This window comes from Cicer arietinum, chromosome 4 (assembly GCF_000331145.2).
Source record: "Cicer arietinum cultivar CDC Frontier isolate Library 1 chromosome 4, Cicar.CDCFrontier_v2.0, whole genome shotgun sequence".
NCBI lineage: Eukaryota > Viridiplantae > Streptophyta > Magnoliopsida > Fabales > Fabaceae > Cicer > Cicer arietinum.
The window spans coordinates 130038-148977 of record NC_021163.2 but is presented as its reverse complement, the minus strand read 5'-3'; the positions used below and the strand labels follow the sequence as shown (position 1 = coordinate 148977).

Here is an 18940-nt window from a genome sequence, read left to right as displayed (position 1 = left end):
TTTACATTACCGACAGTTTAGATACTTTTTTAGTCTGTGTAGAATTGCATCTATCTCACATTTATTGCGTCCCAAAGCAACTCTAACGTAGAATTGCATATACTATAGAATGTAGCTTTAGAATGCACTCACGTTAACTTTGTTTTCATCTTGAAATCAGAGGAGTTAGTTAGCAACTTTTCTTTTAACATATGGAATTTGGTAGATTGTGTATAAAGACCTAGATTTTAGCTGGTCGACATTTAGATACAAAAAAACAAGTCATGTGTAATTTTGTTTTTTAAGTTAGAAGCGGGTGAATTTTAATGGTCTGGTGATAGAAAGATAGGTATTGAATTCGACATGTTGCATATTTGATCTCTATTTGTGTCATTAGGGTTTGGTGAATTATATATTAATTAAACTTATACAATAACCGCAAACCTTTACAATAATTACACTTAAAAGGTATCTTAGTAAATAAACTAATTTTATCATTAAAATCAACACAAAATTATTTTCTTAAGAATTGTATACAACTCAAATGCGATATTTAAAATGAGACGGAGAGGGTTGCATTGATTTTGTAATTGAATGTAATTGTTTGTGATGATCTCATTATGAATTTCACAATTAATATCAATATTTTTACTTAAAGTAAAATTTGCATATTGTAATTACTTTTAGAGATTAAAATTTAATAAAAGTGTAATATCAGTAAAATTCAAATAAATGTATTGATGATTATTAAATAATTGGATCATTTAAAAGACAATAATTTATCGGATGTGTAATGGAAAAAAATAAAAAATAAATGAGAGTATGAGACTTTAAAATGAGACAGATGAAATAATAAATATAAATTTAATTAATACGTAAGTTCTTGAATATTTTGATTTTTTTTTAAAGTAAGTCTTCGAATTAATAAAAAAAATTGTAACAAATATTCTAAATCATTATTATCTTTTTAATTAGGCTCTTCTGTTAAATGTTTATCATTGACCGACTTCATTCTTTTGTTAAAGAAATTTTAATAATATTTTTATTTTTAATTTATGCAAAGTCATGCTTAACAAAAACGACTTATATTTTAATGAAGTCGTATCCAAAAGGAACCACTTACTAGATTTTTTAACATTTTTATTTGAAATAGTAAAATCGTATATATGGTTCACGATTTCTATTAGGTTCTTCTTTATTTTTAAATAACAAAGGATTGTTTCAATTTTATTTTAAATAAAAATAGTTATTATTTAATTACTGGTATTTTGATTTTGATTAGAACACCAGTTTTAACAAAAAAATTAACACAAATTTTAATTATTGGTTAATTCTAACTCTAAGTAGATTTCAAACTTTAAATAATTTTATTGAATACATGATTAAAGAAAGTTTGACATAATTATAGAAAAAAGTTTGACATAATTAAAACATTAAAATTAAACATTCATTCTTTATATGGAGAGTTGTTTCTATTTATATTTGTTCTACCATTAGGTGTAGCAGTTGGATTTGAATATGATGACCAATATTCTTCACAATATGAGGAAGAAACTCATGCCTATACATTTTGTTGAAATTCTCCATCTCATTATGTTAAATTTATACACAAAAAAGGTATGCAAATCAAATACTACATATTTTGTTGGATGGCAGTTTATAACCAAGAGGCTATGAGAAGTTATTGTCAAACTTGTTGTCCTCTAATGAATGAGTACAGATTCAGTGATTCCACTATACTTTATCCCATGTGAAACTTCTTCATGAGTCACCATCAGGGTCACTAGTCCCACTGCAACTGGGGTTGCCTCTCACCATTTTATAGATGTTCAATCCAACGTAAGTCCCAATATTTTTAAACCCTTTGATAAGTTATTGAAAATATTATGTCATCTTTTTTTTTTTACATAAGATTATTTTCGAATATCATCTCAATGCAGTGTTAAGATTATTCTTCTAATAGTATGATATGATAAAACAATCATTTATCTATATATCTTTATAAAATAAAATATACAAAATTGTAATATAATCAAATAGAAATAAAAATATAAATTAAAAAATATATATAATTTGATGTTAAATTTAAAAATAATATTAATTTTAAAAATATGTTGATTTTATGACAAAGATAGTTTTTTTATTTTATATAATGTAATAAATTATTATTCGTAATTTGAAAAATACGAATATTAATTTAAATTTAAAAAATAAATATTTTCTTTTTATAACGATAGTTTTTTCATTTAATTCGTCTAATAAAGAAAATAGAATTATTTAGTTACTTTCAATAGTTAAAAAAAATGAAATTATTTATTTAGGAGTACTGTCGATGATTTTTTTAATTTATTTAATAGCTTTTGTTAATTTATAATATTTAAAAGTATTGTAAATTAATTTGAAAAAAACAAGATGTAATTATATCATATGTCTATCATAACTGAATAAAATAATGTTATCATATTTGTTTTCTTGTGCGCATCAAACGCGAGATATAATACTATTTATCATGTCATATATTTATTCTGCTTTATATCATATTTTATTTCCATCTTATCTTGTGCATCAAAGATGTCTTTTTTTTTTTTGTAATTAAATACAATATTTACTCATTCACATTGATATAAATTACATCGATCGAGAAAAATACAATTCAAGTTTGGAAAATGATAAATCTGTGAACAAATTCATAGTATTCAAGTCAATAGCATAAAATAACAAAATATCTACAAATGACAAAATTGAATGTCTGATCAGGCATCCAAACCTGTAACATTGAAGACACCAAAGTCTTTGATTGATTTGACACTCTATTGAAGTTGATATGAATCAAAAGAATACTACAACAAGACAATAAATCAAAACAACATTGCCCTAAGACGTGCCTTAACAAGTCTAGGGCATCATACCTCAATATTTTCATCAATTAAAATGATATTCGAATCATCTGATAAGAGGGTTAAGAGAAAAAATGTCACAGTTGTTCAAACCAAGGCTATATTTGGATATCCAATCCACACAATAATTTTCTTTATGACAAATATGGTTGAATTTCACGAGCCAATCTTTTTGAGTAAACTTTCTGATTCTGGTAACTAAAGTTAGAAAACCATGATCATTCATTGTTTCATGATTCATCATATCTATCAAGACTTTAGAGTTAGTCTCGACTACCAAATTAGAATTTCTCTTCTACCACGCCAATTCCATATGATGTAACATTACCCACATGTCAACAATAAGAGCATCATAATGACCAATTTTCCGTTCAAACCTCATCATCCAATTTCCTAACAAATCCCTTAACATGCTTTCACATTCAGCCACAACCATAAAGCTTTTACAAGTTCCATCACGATCGAGCTTAATCCATTTGTAATTTAGTTGAATCTAATATACGTGTCGGATATCCGATCTCCAATGATTAAGACTAAACTACAAACGATTGTCATCCATAATTTCCTTCGCAAGATGTTTGATTGTTTCAGTGGAGTTGTCAGGACGTTGAAAATCCTATTAAAGAATTGATTTGTTCCCCTACTTTCAAAGGTACCAACATGAGATCGTAAAAATGGGCCTCCAATGAGCTATGTGATGATCTACAATATATGTTTTGAGGCAGTAGAACACCCAATCTCTAAAAAACAAATATTGAAATTATAACTTCTAATTATAAAGTATGATATCGTTAAAAATATTGATTATCATCTTAAATATTACAGAAATTGTACATAAAATTATTTGTAATTAATTGGTTTGTGATTATATGGTTACTGAGATTATATGCCAATAAAATTAAGTGACTGGACTCAAGTTTCAAGTGATTAATGAACTACAATTAATTATCAAACATTTAAGAGAATTTAAAAATTATTTATCAAATTTCATTTACTTATATGCCAATTAAATCCATTGAATTCAAAGGATTGAGTCAAGAAAAATACTAAAGTAAAATTTAGTTATGAAACTGTCCTACAAAATAAATACTCTCCAAATTTTTGAAAAGTATAAATAAAACCGATTTAGATAGTGATATATTATTGTTTTAGTCGAGGATATTGTCTTTCATGACAAGTTTATTAAGATTATATTAAATTGTGAAGACATAAATTTTGAAAACAAAATAAGCTTTCTCAAAATATATATCATTATAACTCCAAAGTTAGAGGTGATCTCTTAAATTCGTTTAGTGTGAATTTTGATTTTGTGTTGGTGCTATTTTATATTTGTTGTGATTCGAATCATATTTTATGAGTGTATTATATATATATATATTTGACAGAAAAATCAGGAATATAATATAGCTACTAAAGCCAAAAGCATGGGGAAAATGAACATAGGAATGTGAAATTGATATAGAAAATAACAGGACATATGACGCTCCTTTCGTTTCTTCTCTTTGAAGATAAGAGACAACACTTACAGTGTCAAAATGTTTTTAAATAATTCACCCATTAATTGCTAATGTCACATTAATGTTATTATACCAATATAGTGCCAAAAACGGTATTATCGTGCTATTTTGTCATATCACCTCGAAAAATAAAACTCACGTGACATGTGACAGTACTTTTTTTTTTCTTTTTAAGACGAAAATACTAATTGGTATATTAGAGGTTTTTGGTAAATAAATATTTCTAAACCATATTCACATTTTAATTAACAATTAAGTATTTCACTAGTGTGTCTGTAAACAAGTTATTTCACCAATGCGCATTTTAAATTTTTTATGAAAAACTGTAAATTTTTTATGAAAAACTGTAATATAAAGCACAATCTATTATTTATACCAAAAGTTTAAAAAGTATTATATTATTTATACTAAAAGAAATGCATGCAAATTTCATTATAAATTTATTTTGAAAGACATAGGTAATCTTGGTTTTGCAATAATAAAATGAGCATGAAAGCATAGATGAAGGACAATATTATTATTTGAATTTTGTTTCTTGGATGTGAGATCCAACTGGTGGCCAAAATTGTGCATTTTTCACCTTTGATATGCTTTCCAAAACACTAAATGGAGTGACGTCCCCAATTACTGTCACCTTCTTTGCAGCAAAATCTATGTTAAACGAGGTAACTCCTGCTCATACAATCAACATTATTATGTTACAATCTTTTCAAAATCAAACGGTTCAAGAGAGGCAAAGTATGTTACTTACCTTCCATTCTAGAGAGGTGTTTCCTCACCTTCCCTTCACACCCTTTGCAATGCAAAGAAACCCTCAATACTACAACCTGCCAAACACATATACCATAAATTATAAAGTGGAGACTCTTTACAAACTAAAACAAATGCAGAAAATTCAGATTAAAGCCGTGTCTAGTATCCGATACATGTCACTGTCAGTGTCTGACACTGACACTGACACACACACTTGCACATGTATATACATTCAATTACTTTTATTTTTTCAAATTATTATCAATGTCGACGTATTAGTATCAATGTTGTGTTCAGTGTCTGTGCTTGGGAGAGAGACGGAGAAAAACAAAAAAAACTAACCTGATCTGAGGAACCAGATATTGGACAGGAAGATCTAGAGAGTTTAGATGCAGGGTTGGATTCATGTTGACCAACAATTTGATGATAATGTGATGAACCATCAAAGATTGGTGTGTGACTAAGCAAAGATCTAGTTGAACCAAATGGAGTGATTGAATCACCAAGTGGTTTAACCAATCTCCTTTTAATAGTGACATGTTCAGCAACCTTTTCTGCTTCACTTTTCTTCTTCTCCTCACAAACTTTAGTACCATTATTTAGCTTGGAAGTAGAAGAAGAGATTTTTTTCTTGGGTTCAATAGGTGGCTGAGAAGAAGAAGAACAAGGAGCAATGAGAGTTTTAGAAGTACTTTTTCTTCTTGAATCATTGATAATGGGGTTGTGGCGATCAATGACTCTGCCACCAAGTTGAATGGTATTGGAAGAGGAGCATGAAGCTTGATCCATGCTAAGACATATTGCTGTTGAGGCTTGTGAAGCACAGAAGATATCAATGCGTTTCATCTTTTTGGATAACAAAAATGAAAGAATTTTAGTGGTTGTTAGAGAATCTGTAGCTAGATAGAAGAGAAGGTGGTGTGATATAAAGAGAGAAAAACTACTACCATAGGACAAAATTAAAAGTTTGCCACTGATTGCTTTTAAGTTTGTTTGTTTGTTTCGGACAGAATAGAAGAGTAAGGGGTTTAGATAGAGAAACTTAATTAAGCTTCATGTGTAGGATTTATCTGCATTTCTAAAATGTTTTAATCCGAATTTATTGGTAAGTACTTTTTTTGGTGTCTCTCACCTCACTGATCGAATTGTTTCTTTAAGATGACACTTAATTAGTAGTAGCAATTTATCTCATTTTACCAATATTTTTGTTTTCAAAATTAATTGACTGTTTTTTTAATAAATTTTTTAGTGAATCTAGGTGTTATCTAATGATAAATAGTAATTCTTGAAGGTAATGATAATTATTTTAACAAATTTTATTAAGGAATTAATTTATCTTAACAAATTTTTTTCTTTGTTTCTCACGTATTTTTTTCGTCGGAAATAACTATGTTCGAGATATTATCAGATATTAAATATAAATATCTCTTTTAGTTGAATTTATACCGCGTTTCAATGTAGAAATGAAAATGGACACTTGACAATGAAATGGTTTTGCCAAAGCTATATCAAATTGGGAAAAATTAAAATGTTCCAAAAAAGTGTTATTTAAGTTTGGAACAATGATATAATAATCTAACACCTAAGGTTAATTTGTCACTCGGTTTGTCGTGGGGACCTCAACCATAAATGCCATACCAAAAATAATATCAACAAATTAAGGTTGTTCATATAATTGTCAATGGTTTTAGCATGGCAATAGGAACGTTGCACGTGCATTAGAAACAAAATGCCATAAAAATGAATCAATGCAAAATTTGACTAGTTTGCAAGGAAAGGGATGAATCTTCTCAACGACCATATCCTTATTGATGATTTTTCAGTCTATTGAAAAGAGTGGGGATAGGGGTTATAAGAGTATACCAATTTTATGTTAAAGACCCATCAAAATATATTAGGGGATCTTTAAGAGATGCAACCAACATTTCTATTGCTTTAAAGAATGAAAATGATGTATACAATAAGTACATTGAATTAAACTACTATACACTCTAACGGTCTATTGGTTATGCATGTGAATTAACATGTATAGTTTACTTGAGGCTAGCAAAGTTATGGTATTGATATTCTTTCCAATTTCTTTATAAGACCAACAACTATGTGAACATAGTTTCAAATATTCAGAGCAACATAGTGTCATAGTTTTTCTTCAGTGTCAAATCAAAAAGCTTTTTATTGAGTGGCAGAGGCAAAGAGGCCTAGTTTACTTTAATCAAATAAGATGTTCCATGCTTATTTCAATAGCATTATTGTGCAAAGGAAAATGACATTTATGTTTTTTCTCTTCTAACAATAGAGAAATTTATTGTGCTCTGTACAAGATTCCAATTCTACATCGACTTACTTAGCAATAGCATTAGGACTTTGGTGGCAATTGAGAAAATTAATATACTTTCTCAAATCATATACTGAGATAATTTGTAAAGTAAAAGCAGTAAAAGACACTGATAATGCTACGTGCAAGAATGTTCCTAAAGAGAGATAGATGAGTTTGGGTTTCCTTTTTAAATATGGCCCAGGAGAACAAAGTGCCCAAACTTAAGGTCTGATCCCAATTTTAGCCATAAAGTAGAAAGCACCACATCTATTACATCTTTTAAATTCCATTGCGTCGATAGCACAGGAAATGACCATATTAATTTTTTAAAACATATTTTAATTTTAATTAGTGTTTATCACCCTGGCTTTAACATAAAATAATGTATAAAGAAAAGTAATTTGGTGCAAACGATAGATATAATTTTATATATCATCTCAAATATGTGGACACTGATTCCTGATCATGTTTACTTATGTTAATGCATCCAAACATGTCGGTTTTGGACTGGAAATATTTCCTAAGTCAGACCTAACCTATTCGATGGAGAATAATGATTTAATAAATTGGTCGGTCAGTTAGTGCAATTTTGTAATTAGCTACATTACAACCTTCCAACTCCCAAGCTCCCTCACCCCCTTTATAAGGATGAGAAGCAAAGAGTTCTCATAGCAGAAAATTCAAGATTCACAAATTTCTACAGATAAGCTTTCATTCTCATAATACTAGAATCCAAATATTGAATATTACAACTTTTATCAATACAATAGACAAGAAAACTGCTGAAAAGAATTTTGTCAAAAATTAACAATTACTCAATTGTATGCTAAGCTGGCATAAATGAGTAAAAGGCCAGTAAACACTTCTTACAAAAGCAGCGTAATACCAGGACTTTCTGTTGATGTAGAAAAGATTAAGAAAAATGAAGGGGAGAGACACACTCTTCTCCCTATACACACAGGGCCAGCTAGCTACTACGCTTATTACATTCCTTTCCCTTCATCTTCATTCAAAATCCGATTTCGGAAATCACTAACCATAAGAGGCAAACCTTCCCTCAGTGGGACTTTTGGCTCCCAGTTTAGCAGTTCCTTTGCTTTGCTAATATCTGGCTTCCTCATGTGTGGATCATCTGCAGTATTTGGTTTGTATTCTATTGTAGCACTTGAATCGATTGTTTCTTTGACAACCTGCATGTTTTTCAAAAGATGACCATAACAAGAAGTTCATAAAACAGTAACTTCGATCTCGGTCCACTTCCCATAGGTGTGCCCTTTCTGTAGAAGGCACAACTAGTATGCTATTTGTTTAATCCATTGCTTAAAAGAATGAATATAATCAGCATATAACAGCATGCTGTGACAGGAATCTTATCATAAAGAAGAAATGAGAGTGAGATTGCAAAATAAGACTATTTACCTGAGCAAGCTCTAACATGGTGAACTCGCCTGGGTTACCCAGGTTGAAAGGTCCCACGTGTTCACCATCCATCAGAGCTGCAAGCCCATTAACCTGTGAATTGGAAAAGAAATTTAGTTCACCATTGTATAATTACAATGCTGCAGATGTTCGTCCCTAGAAGTAGTGATCACAAATTAATCATTCTTAGATTAGAAGTAATCCAATTCAAAAAAATTACGTTCAAAATAAATAGTAGTAGAAAACTGCATCCGTACAATAACTTAGTTGAATTACAAGCAATGAATAATAATCTCATTAATGTTTCAACTTTCAAAGCAGATGTTTCTCTTTGCTTGATGCATTATCAGTTACTCTTAATATTTCATTTTCATCCGAATGGTATTAGGAGTTCACTCAAGAAAAACTCTGATAAGAAAATCAGGCTCACGTTTCGTCATATCGTTTAACGAATTTAACCTACAGTTTTCTGTACCAACTATTTAGACCTTGATTAAGATTTAATATTGATTCTACCAACCACAAACTTTTGTACATTGATGAGCTTTTAGATGATTTCTCCAAGTCCAGATGTTGATTAGCAAAACAAGTTGAATGCAATACATAATTGATAGTACAAAGTGAAAAGATTCAAAGATATATTAAGTTTTCAAACATAAAAGCATATTTGCTACTTACCAAATCAGAGACATATTGGAAACTTCTTGTTTGCTTCCCATCCCCATATACAGTCAATGGCTGTTTGCGAATAGCCTGCAGACATGGAAAAAAAACAGCATAAGAACACTAAAATCACTCCCACTGCAATTTAAAGAAAAACAAAGAAATAAGGAAAGGGAGTCAAACCTGAGCAACAAAATTGCTAACAACACGCCCATCATCTAAACACATGCGGGGTCCATATGTGTTGAAAATTCGAGCAATCCGAACCTAAAATTAAATCAGCCCCAATAACATGTGATTTGCATAATTTATCACAAGTAGTCTAAAATTTATTCATGTTGCTGGTTTAGATATTACTTTTTCTCTGTATGAAAAATTTAACATGCATTCAACTTTAAAAACAGATGTTGGGTGCACATGAGTAAACAAAACCTGATTCAATTTCAACCCTGACCTACTCTTCGCTTATATAGTTATCTTTGTGAAAATTGTCAAGGAGATTGAAAAAATCGTAAGCTGACAGTGATTTCATCTTTGTGCTGGTTGTGTATTACTACTATAAAACAAATAATACCAGTATAGCTCACATCACATGATTCAGATTACACAATTTTCTGTTCATAAGTAAATACCAAATTCTCATTGGTACTTTATAAGATATAAATCCAATTTCAGCAAAGTGAAATATTCAATAACCAATCCATTTCTTTCGGATTTTTTTTCTTCTTTTTTCATGGAAGTTGCTGTTATTTCCAACATGATAAAAAACTCTAAATGTCTGAGATTCCAAATCAAGTTCTCATCAACAAGGAAAAAGCAATACAGCAATCAATTTAGTAAATTTACTATAGGAGCTTCGTTAATAATTTATCAAAAACTTTTTGCAACTCTCAACAATATTATCTCTCTTAGAATGACTCACAAGTTTGGATAAGTGGTCATGTATGAATGATTTTAGTGAATTAGTACAGGATTTCTATGAAAATATTGAGACAGCCCAATCTTCTCCCTATACAATCTCTGCAAGCTTCAGCAACATAGCACTAGCAAACGTGTACATGGTTTAAACTCACTGATTAAATTGTTAGAGCGCTCACTGACTACAATAGATATATAGCTCGAGCTTAATGTGTTCAGCATACCCCAAGGAAAGACAAAGTTGATAAGCTCAAAAACTACATTATCCTTCTATTTCCACATAGAATGAATTCTAAAAAGCTAAGGATAAATTAACCAATTGAAAATTAAAAATCAAGTGGTTAAAAACAATTGAGCAAGGGGAAACAGAACAAGTGTAACCAATCAATGTTTTTAAGTTATATCAAAATGGTTACACAAGAATTTTTCCAATCCAAAACAAGAAAAGAAATTGAGAGTTAAACAACCTAAACCAGCCATGATCAACTAAAAACTCGTAGCTCACCTCAACACCAGCACCTCGATGATAGTCCATGGCCAGTGTCTCCGCAGTTCGCTTTCCTTCATCATAACAGCTCCTCTCACCTAAAATTTCGACATAATAATTAAATCGCGGTAAAGACAAATTTCATTTCAAAGCAAGATTTCGGTTTATAATCTTGACTCACCAATTGGATTAACATTCCCCCAGTAAGTCTCTTTCTGAGGATGCTCCAGAGGATCACCATATACCTCACTAGTACTAGTTAGAAGAAACCTCGCCCCAATTCTCTTCGCAAGTCCCAACATATTTAGTGTACCCATGACATTTGTCTTGTAAATCAACAATCACATAAAATCAAGGATCCCAAAATCCAATCACATATTAACATTCTATGTAGCAACAATACTTCAAATTGAAGGCGTGTCTAGTGTCTAACATACGATGGTGACTGTCTAACACCAACATATGTTTTTAAATTCAATCAATTTCATTTCATCAAATAATTATTGGTGTATATGTGCCCTATGTGAATGTGAGTGCTTCATAGTTAACAATTCCAAGCAACCAATAAAGAACAACAACCACAAAAATTGAAAATATAAGTAGATAAAAAAAAAGTGTAATGAATGAAAAAAGGATATGATTGTTTTGATAGGATTGTACTTGTAATGCACAGGTGATGCAGGACAAGCAAGGTGATAGATCTGATCCACCTCCAACAAAATCGGTTCAACAACATCATGACGAATTAACTCAAACCTAGGGTTCCCAAACAAATGCACAAGATTCTCTTTTCTACCTGTGAAGAAATTATCAATCACAATAACATCATTCCCTCTACCAATCAACTTATCCACCAAATGACTTCCAACAAATCCAGCACCACCAGTAACAACCACCCTCAAACGCCGTCCACCAAGTCCCGCCGGAACACGTCCGACTCTCCCCGGAACAACACCAGAATCAAACCGAACCAACCCGCCACCAGATCTGGGAATAAACGAATGGGCCTCTGGTGGACCTATACGAGAAAGCGTGGGCTGAATGATGAAGAAAGTGGATCCAATCAAAATTCCAACCAAAATGAAGAGAAGACGCTGTTCCCTCAACAAATAGTTGATCGATCTAGGGAGCGATCGAGTGTGCTTCATCGATTTCGGTGAGTACGGTGGGGTTTCGCCTTGTCCGCTTCCCATTTCTTCTTCCCTTCTGTGATTCAAGCTTTGTTGCTTGTGTAACTGTTTCATTTTTTTTCTTTCTTTCTTTCGCTTTCAACGATAAAGTTTTTTTTTAATAAATGCACAATTTATTATTTTCCTTTTTACAATATGAACGTTAACTACAGATAGATAGAATTTGATGCACAACAAACATAAACCAGATGCAGTAGCGGTTGTTGGTTAATAACGAAACACTCAACAGAAAACGTGAAATTGAAGGTAATCAACTAATCATCACCTCCGTCATGGATGCTACGTTTTTCAACGTGTAGTAACTATATAATTTTTCATTTCTTACATTTAATTAATTAAATGGAAAATCATTGAAAAAAGTTTACTCCAATAATTTGCGGTAAGAAATTGTGTTCTATTTTTGGTTAACACTCAACATCACTAGACTAGAGTTGGTCTTGATTGGGCCGGTTATCGATAAGTGAGGCCCAAAAGAGAAAATAGTGTCTTGAGCCCATTAACCCAATAGGATGGTTAATTCTGGCCCAACCCGATTAACGTATATAACACCGTCGTTGAAACGGTGCTGGCGATTTTGATTTTAGGGTTTCTGCAGGAGTTGTTAATTATCACTTCCTAACAGCGCGTGGATCAACGAAATGGGTAAGAATATGAATTTTTCTTCAGCAATGATTTGAATTTCGAAATTTTATGAATGATTAATCTAATTTGAATTTGGATTGTTTTGAAGCGAGGATTAAGGTGTATGAGCTGAGGAACAAAACCAAGGCGGATTTGTTGAACCAGTTGAAAGATCTGAAGGCGGAACTCGCTTTGCTACGAGTGGCGAAAGTCACCGGCGGTGCGCCTAACAAGCTCTCCAAAATGTAAACCATACGAACTCGCTTTTTTTTATTAGTGATTTTTATGGAGGGTGCTTATTTTTGTAATTGCGTTTTGTGAACTGTTTTTGTTTGTTTTGCAGAAAAGTTGTGAGGCTTTCAATAGCACAAGTGTTGACAGTGATTTCACAGAAGCAGAAAGCTGCACTCAGAGAGGTTTATAAGAATAAGAAGTATTTGCCACTTGACCTACGTCCTAAGAAGACCCGTGCCATTCGAAGACGCCTTACCAAACACCAGGTTTAACTTTTTGATTAATTCCGTTGTGTGGTTGTGTTTCTGATTTTTAAGTTTTGTTAGGGTGGTCAGTGGGTACTATTAGAATCCAATGTAGATATATATAGACTATGTTGGTAGAAGCTGTGATAAGATAGTTCTTATAATGGATATGCATGATTGATGATTCATCCGCTTTTTTAGGGCTCGAATACTCTAAAAACTAGTAGTTCTGGTTTACAATAGCGGTCAAGGTTGCAGTGGCTACATGATCCATTGTATTTCTGAGTATGGCAGTCAAATGTGGCTGTTGCAACCTCAATTATTATTAGCATATTTAGAATTATCTTAAATAATGTCAATGTGGAAGCTACAACTTGTACTTTCAATATTGTTCAATGTTTGTTCGCATTTAATAGGGATTCAAATACTCAGATATCTTTGGTCTCCCATTTGGTCTTTTCCGTTGTAATTTGAATTTATTACCTTTTTCATTGGTGGTTGTGGGTCATCTTACCAGCCTCTTGATTGTTGCAGGCATCATTGAAGACAGAACGAGAGAAGAAGAAGGAGATATACTTTCCATTAAGAAAGTATGCAATCAAAGCTTAGGCTAGGATTGCTTTCTAGCTTCCGGTTGTAGACCAGTTATTTGAATTATTGAAACTTAAATGTTGCTTAATTTGTTTGTCTCTATATCTGCATGCCAATTTTTGTACTAGCAACTTTTCTTGTTTTTATTATAGTTTCTGTATACACCTAATCTATCTTAAGAGCTTCCAAGGTTTATGACAAAATTTGATTTTGGAGAATTTCTAGTTGATAATGAGTTATCAATGATGTCATCCTTTTATCACTACCTAAAGAAGCTGCCACAATTTAGTTTAGGATGATGGCTGCTGTATCTCTGCAATCTTATTTACACTCGTGCTAGCAGTTAATCACATACTTCAATAGCTCTTGTCACTACCATTTATACTCGTGATGGCATGTTTTTTTCACTGTTTCCTCGATAGTGTTTTTGTTAAACATTGGTTCATGTAGCTAACTTTCTGAATATTTTGCTGCAAAATTATTATTTCTATATGTTCATGTTAGTCCCTTATTTTATTGTTTATAATAAAGTGGAACGTTATGCATTAATTTTTTGTAAATCTCAATTAAGGTTGTTGCTTCTCTGACTTTGTTTTTGGTCTCCTAATCTAATTTTTTATTTATCGAAAACTGAAGTTGTACATCACTTTTATTTAGTTTTTTTATGATACGATGGAGATTTTCTGTATTCTTTAGGATTTTTTGGCTTCTTGTATTTTCTAACCAAAAATTAAAAATAAATAAGTATTAACTTGTACACATTTAATGATGGCGATACAACTCCCTCAAATTAAATAAAGAAAAAGTATTCTATGTGATTTTGCTTATAAATTTAAGTCAACTTAGTATTCTATGTGATTTTGTTTATGGAGAACTCAATACAACTCAAATAAAATTGATTGATTTAGATATTAAATTTTGTCAAAAACTACTCAACCTAACCCATATACATCTCTACAAATTTTAGGTGTAAAATTTGTCAAACATTGACTCTAAATAACTAGTGATGTCTATTTCGGTATAAATAATTAAACTATATTTGTAAGAATTTCATCATTAATTTTATTTGAGTATCTTGACAATTTTATTGTCAAGTTTTATTTGAAGCTGCAGTAGAGATCAAAGTATATATTATCTAGGATAATTAAATATATATTATCACAATACTTATTTGCATCGTTGTCTTAAAATATTTTAGAGTTTATGTTTTAATTTTAAAAATTGGATTTTTAATAAAAAGAAAGTGTAAATTTAATAATTAAAAAGAGGGAAAAATAAATTTTGTCTCTATAAAATTTTATTTTTAATCCTTATTAAAATATTCTCAAATTTTTAATTCCTAAAATATTTTTTTATTGACTTGTATTCCCTATTTTGAAAAAAATTTGCAAAAATACGATACTTTTAGTACCTTAAGAAATCCCTATAAAATTAAAATAATAACTAAAAATAAATTTAGAGGCTAAAATTAAAAAGTCAGAAATTTTTTAAGCCTACAAATATATTCAATCCGAAAAACTTTACCTACAAATTGTGATATTTTAAATGGGCATAATCTCTTGTGTTCGGATGGATGTGAAAAGGAGGAATAGGTATCTCATTCATGTCACTTTTTTGGAATAGTTTGGTTAAAAATCGTGGCTCGGATGGGCATTCAAAGTGTCCTTCATAATTGTGTCATTGCTCATGTTCAACAATTCGTATGTTTATTCACTGCCAACAAGAAATCTAAACAAAAAATCCAAGTTATACGGTTCGCTTGTATTTAGTCTATCTAGAAAGAACACAAGCATTGTATCTTCAAGCAACAGTGTAATATAGTGGATCAAATTTTGGAACGTGTTAAATTGGTGTTGTGGTCTTGGCTCAAAGCTAGAGCTATTAATTTTGTCTTTGATTTTTGTCAATGGTGGAAAAATCCAATAGCAAGCCTAAATATATGTGGACGCTTTTATTTCTCAGTTGATTTCATGTGTATTTCTTTGTAGTCTTAGTATGGATATTTGTATTTTATTTGAGTTATTCATGGCACTCGTTGTGCTTTAGATAATCCTTTTTAATAATATTTTTTGGTGGCTTCTTAAAAAAAATAGTTTTTTAAAGTAAAAATTGAGTGCAAAAATATCACATGATTAACCTGACATCTCAACTATGTTGACACTCTTAAATTAATCACTCATGATTTGTTGTGATATAAAATAATACAAGATGTTTGGCGACTATACCAAACAAAACAAAAAACATCCTCAAGGATACACAACGTACTACCTCATTAAAAATCTTACTAGAAAAACCTCTAAATATAAAATCACGCTGAAGGAAAAACGAGTGGAGTAAAGATATACATACAACAACAATATTTATATTCAGGAAAATCAATATTTTTCATATGGAAAACATCAGAAATATTATAAGAAAAAGAATTCTACGAATGACTATTAACAATGTGAAGTACGAAGTTAACAATTTATCCGCACATTGATTCTATTCTTTACAAATATGAGATATAGTAAAACTCATTCTTTTATACAATCATATTCAATCTATAGAAATGGTCACTCATTCTTATTGGTTGTTTCAATAACAATAATCTTGTAAGTTTAAAATTTAGTGCAATTGTAATCTCCAAATTTATAATTCAAGGAAGCAGCAGAGTTCTCCCTAAACATCATCCGAATTACATTTAAATCAATATTCTTTGGGGATGTCATATTACTTGATTAATGATAGACAATTTAGAAGGACGAGCTCCAACGTGAAAGAACTTGAAATTTTTAAAAATTGAGTTTAATATGATCAAAATAGTATAAAAAACCTAATTAACATAATTTTTCTAGTTAACTGTGAGTCAGTTCATAAAATAAGAAATATAAATTACTTAATTTCTTCATAAATTTTTTATTAGGGAAGAAAAGAAAAATTACTTACTCAATGAAAAAATAAATAAATAACAGATTTCAATCCACTTAATAGAAAAGTGAATGATACGATAATTATTATTATGTATGATATTTCACTCGTTCAAAAACTACTAATATAGTTAACAAATGAGCTGACTAATATATGAAAAAAATTGTAATCCATTTGTTTTAAATTTTAAGAAGTGAAATGTAAATAAAAATTATTTTGTACAAATATTCAGGGCCTTATCGATTTTTTAAAAATTTCATAGAAAATACTAGAATAGTCTCAAATTACTGAATTAGTGTCAACTGTGTTCATCATCACTCGTGATATTACATGCATCCGTAAGTGACATTGTTGTCATGTGTTTGGATTATTCGTAATTTGATATCGTAGTCAAATTTTATATAACCGCTAGCTGTGTTCATAATATGGTTATGCCGTGTGAATGAATGACGCGAACGGCGACGCCTCTCATTATCATGGAATTGTTTTACATCCCTAAAATAAATATAATTTATGCTTAGCTATTCTAATTGTATATATCTAACTACTTTAAATAAATTTATTAGAAAAAATTATCACTTCATAATATCTATTTGTATTATTTTGATACTTCAAATGAAGTAACTTTATTAATAAAAAATATTAAGACATAACTCATAAATAAAATTGATGATACATTTTTTATAAATAGTTTAGTTCTTTACAAGTACATTATCATTTTAAAAATTAATTATTTACAATAATTTTTTTGCTAGTTATTATAAATTCAAATAATAGACAAATATAATTTATTAAAGTGTCATCGAATACTACTTTCTATATAGTTCTTATTGATTTTTATTTTTATTTTCTTTATCGTAATCTTAATTTATATTTATATAAGTAAAAATTATTATAAAATTTTAGCTTACTGCTTAAATTTAATATATTAATTTTAAAAATATATTGTATTTTTTCTTCGTACATTTGATCCCCGTAGAAATTAGACTAGATTTGCTTGTATAAGCCCCAAAACAAATTTTCTTCCGACAACATTTTGAAACCGTGTGTATTGTTGTTTAAAATAATTTTTTTTTTAAATTAATTACCACGGTAATTCCGTGGGTAAAATTAAAAATTCCGTGGGTAATGAAAAAAAAAATACAATCCTAACTTAAATTTTGCCAAAAAGTTTCGTATTATTTTTTCCTACGGCTTATCCGTAGGTAATGTCTATTTTTTATAAAAAATTTCTGTTTAATTTTTTAAAAAAGGTCCCCAATAGAAACTAAATTAATTTTATTAATTTTAGTAGTGTTAACATAGGCTGCCTTCCAAAACTCAGAAATTTCTCAATACCCAGAAATTTCTCATACCCAAAAATTGTACAAGGTAAACCCAAAAATCGCCTTCTTCCCTAACCCCTTCATACCCAGAAATCGTATGAGCCCTAATCCTTTCTTCTTGTCCGAATCGCCTTCTTCCCTCCCTTCTTCTTGTCCGAATCATATGAGCCCTAAGCTCCTCCGCATCCCAAAGTCCGTCTCGTTCCTCCGCATCCCAAAGCCCGTCTCGTTCCTCCGCATCCCAAGTTCGAGCTGCTTCGCTTCGCTCCTTCTTCTTGTCCGAACCCTCCGCATCCCTGCTTCGCTCCGCCGTGATGATCGCTATCTCTTAAGGTAAGTTATCTTCCTTTAATATCTTTTCATTTTCTGAAATCAATTTTTACTGAAATCAAGTCTTACTGAAAAAGCCCCAATTTGTATTGAAAACCCTAACTTGATTGCTGTTCATGTTCAATTAGGATAGTTAGGTACTGTGTTCATGTTTAACTGTTGATTTCTAGCATGTGTTAGTTCTTGTTCCATCTCGATCTCCATCATATATTTTTTAGAAAATCTGAATTTGAGGTTGTTTTGATTATTACGTTTACTAGCTGCTATCTGATTCTTCCATATTCAAACTATGTTTCATTAATGGAAGATGAATGCAACGTGTATTGTGATTTTTCACTGCTATCTGATATTGAATTACTTGCTGTTTTTGTTACAATCAAGTGAAGTGAGTTGTTATAGGGTTTAAGTTAGAGTTGCTCATAGCTTTAGAAAAGTTAGTTGCAGTTTTCTGTTATGGCAGTTAGTTGCAGTTTTCTGTTATTTAAGTGAGTTGAAGAGATCATAGCTTTAGAAAAGTTAGTTGCAGTTTTCTGTTATGGCAGTT

At 30.4% G+C, this 18940-nt stretch overlaps 3 protein-coding genes across 3 annotated transcripts; 1 reads left to right on the top strand and 2 right to left on the bottom strand.

The window, feature by feature from the left end:
* Positions 1–4810: 4810 nt before the first annotated feature.
* Positions 4811–6138, bottom strand: LOC101494357 (protein SODIUM POTASSIUM ROOT DEFECTIVE 2-like). Its single transcript, XM_004494930.4, has 3 exons — positions 5489–6138; positions 5145–5220; positions 4811–5065 (listed from the first exon to the last, which is right to left on the bottom strand). The coding sequence occupies exons 1-3, from the start codon at positions 5990–5992 to the stop codon at positions 4911–4913; spliced, it is 735 nt and encodes a 244-aa protein (XP_004494987.1). The 5' UTR covers positions 5993–6138; the 3' UTR covers positions 4811–4910.
* A 2011-nt stretch (positions 6139–8149) lies between these two features.
* LOC101494045 (UDP-glucuronic acid decarboxylase 1) lies at positions 8150–12337 on the bottom strand. The gene is made up of 7 exons (XM_073367099.1): positions 11584–12337; positions 11132–11274; positions 10969–11048; positions 9729–9812; positions 9561–9635; positions 8883–8975; positions 8150–8653 (listed from the first exon to the last, which is right to left on the bottom strand). The coding sequence occupies exons 1-7, from the start codon at positions 12192–12194 to the stop codon at positions 8447–8449; spliced, it is 1293 nt and encodes a 430-aa protein (XP_073223200.1). The 5' UTR covers positions 12195–12337; the 3' UTR covers positions 8150–8446.
* A 306-nt stretch (positions 12338–12643) lies between these two features.
* Positions 12644–14049, top strand: LOC101493724 (large ribosomal subunit protein uL29-like). Its single transcript, XM_004494928.4, has 4 exons — positions 12644–12782; positions 12871–13006; positions 13105–13261; positions 13775–14049. Exons 1-4 carry the CDS (start codon positions 12779–12781, stop codon positions 13847–13849), a joined length of 372 nt encoding a protein of 123 aa, XP_004494985.1. The 5' UTR covers positions 12644–12778; the 3' UTR covers positions 13850–14049.
* The last annotated feature ends 4891 nt before the right edge of the window (positions 14050–18940 follow it).

Coding starts and splice junctions, on each gene's coding strand:
- LOC101494357 (XM_004494930.4), bottom strand. CDS start 5,992: ATGAAACGCATTGATATCTTCTGTGCTTCACAAGCCTCAACAGCAATA. Junction 5,221..5,488: donor TATCTGGTTCCTCAGATCAG/GTTAGTTTTTTT, acceptor TGTGTTTGGCAG/GTTGTAGTATTGAGGGTTTC. Junction 5,066..5,144: donor ACACCTCTCTAGAATGGAAG/GTAAGTAACATA, acceptor TTGTATGAGCAG/GAGTTACCTCGTTTAACATA.
- LOC101494045 (XM_073367099.1), bottom strand. CDS start 12,194: ATGAAACAGTTACACAAGCAACAAAGCTTGAATCACAGAAGGGAAGAA. Junction 11,275..11,583: donor CCTATCAAAACAATCATATC/CTTTTTTCATTC, acceptor GATTTACAAGAC/AAATGTCATGGGTACACTAA. Junction 8,654..8,882: donor CCATGTTAGAGCTTGCTCAG/GTAAATAGTCTT, acceptor AAAAACATGCAG/GTTGTCAAAGAAACAATCGA.
- LOC101493724 (XM_004494928.4), top strand. Junction 13,007..13,104: donor CCTAACAAGCTCTCCAAAAT/GTAAACCATACG, acceptor TTTGTTTTGCAG/AAAAGTTGTGAGGCTTTCAA. Junction 13,262..13,774: donor GACGCCTTACCAAACACCAG/GTTTAACTTTTT, acceptor TGATTGTTGCAG/GCATCATTGAAGACAGAACG.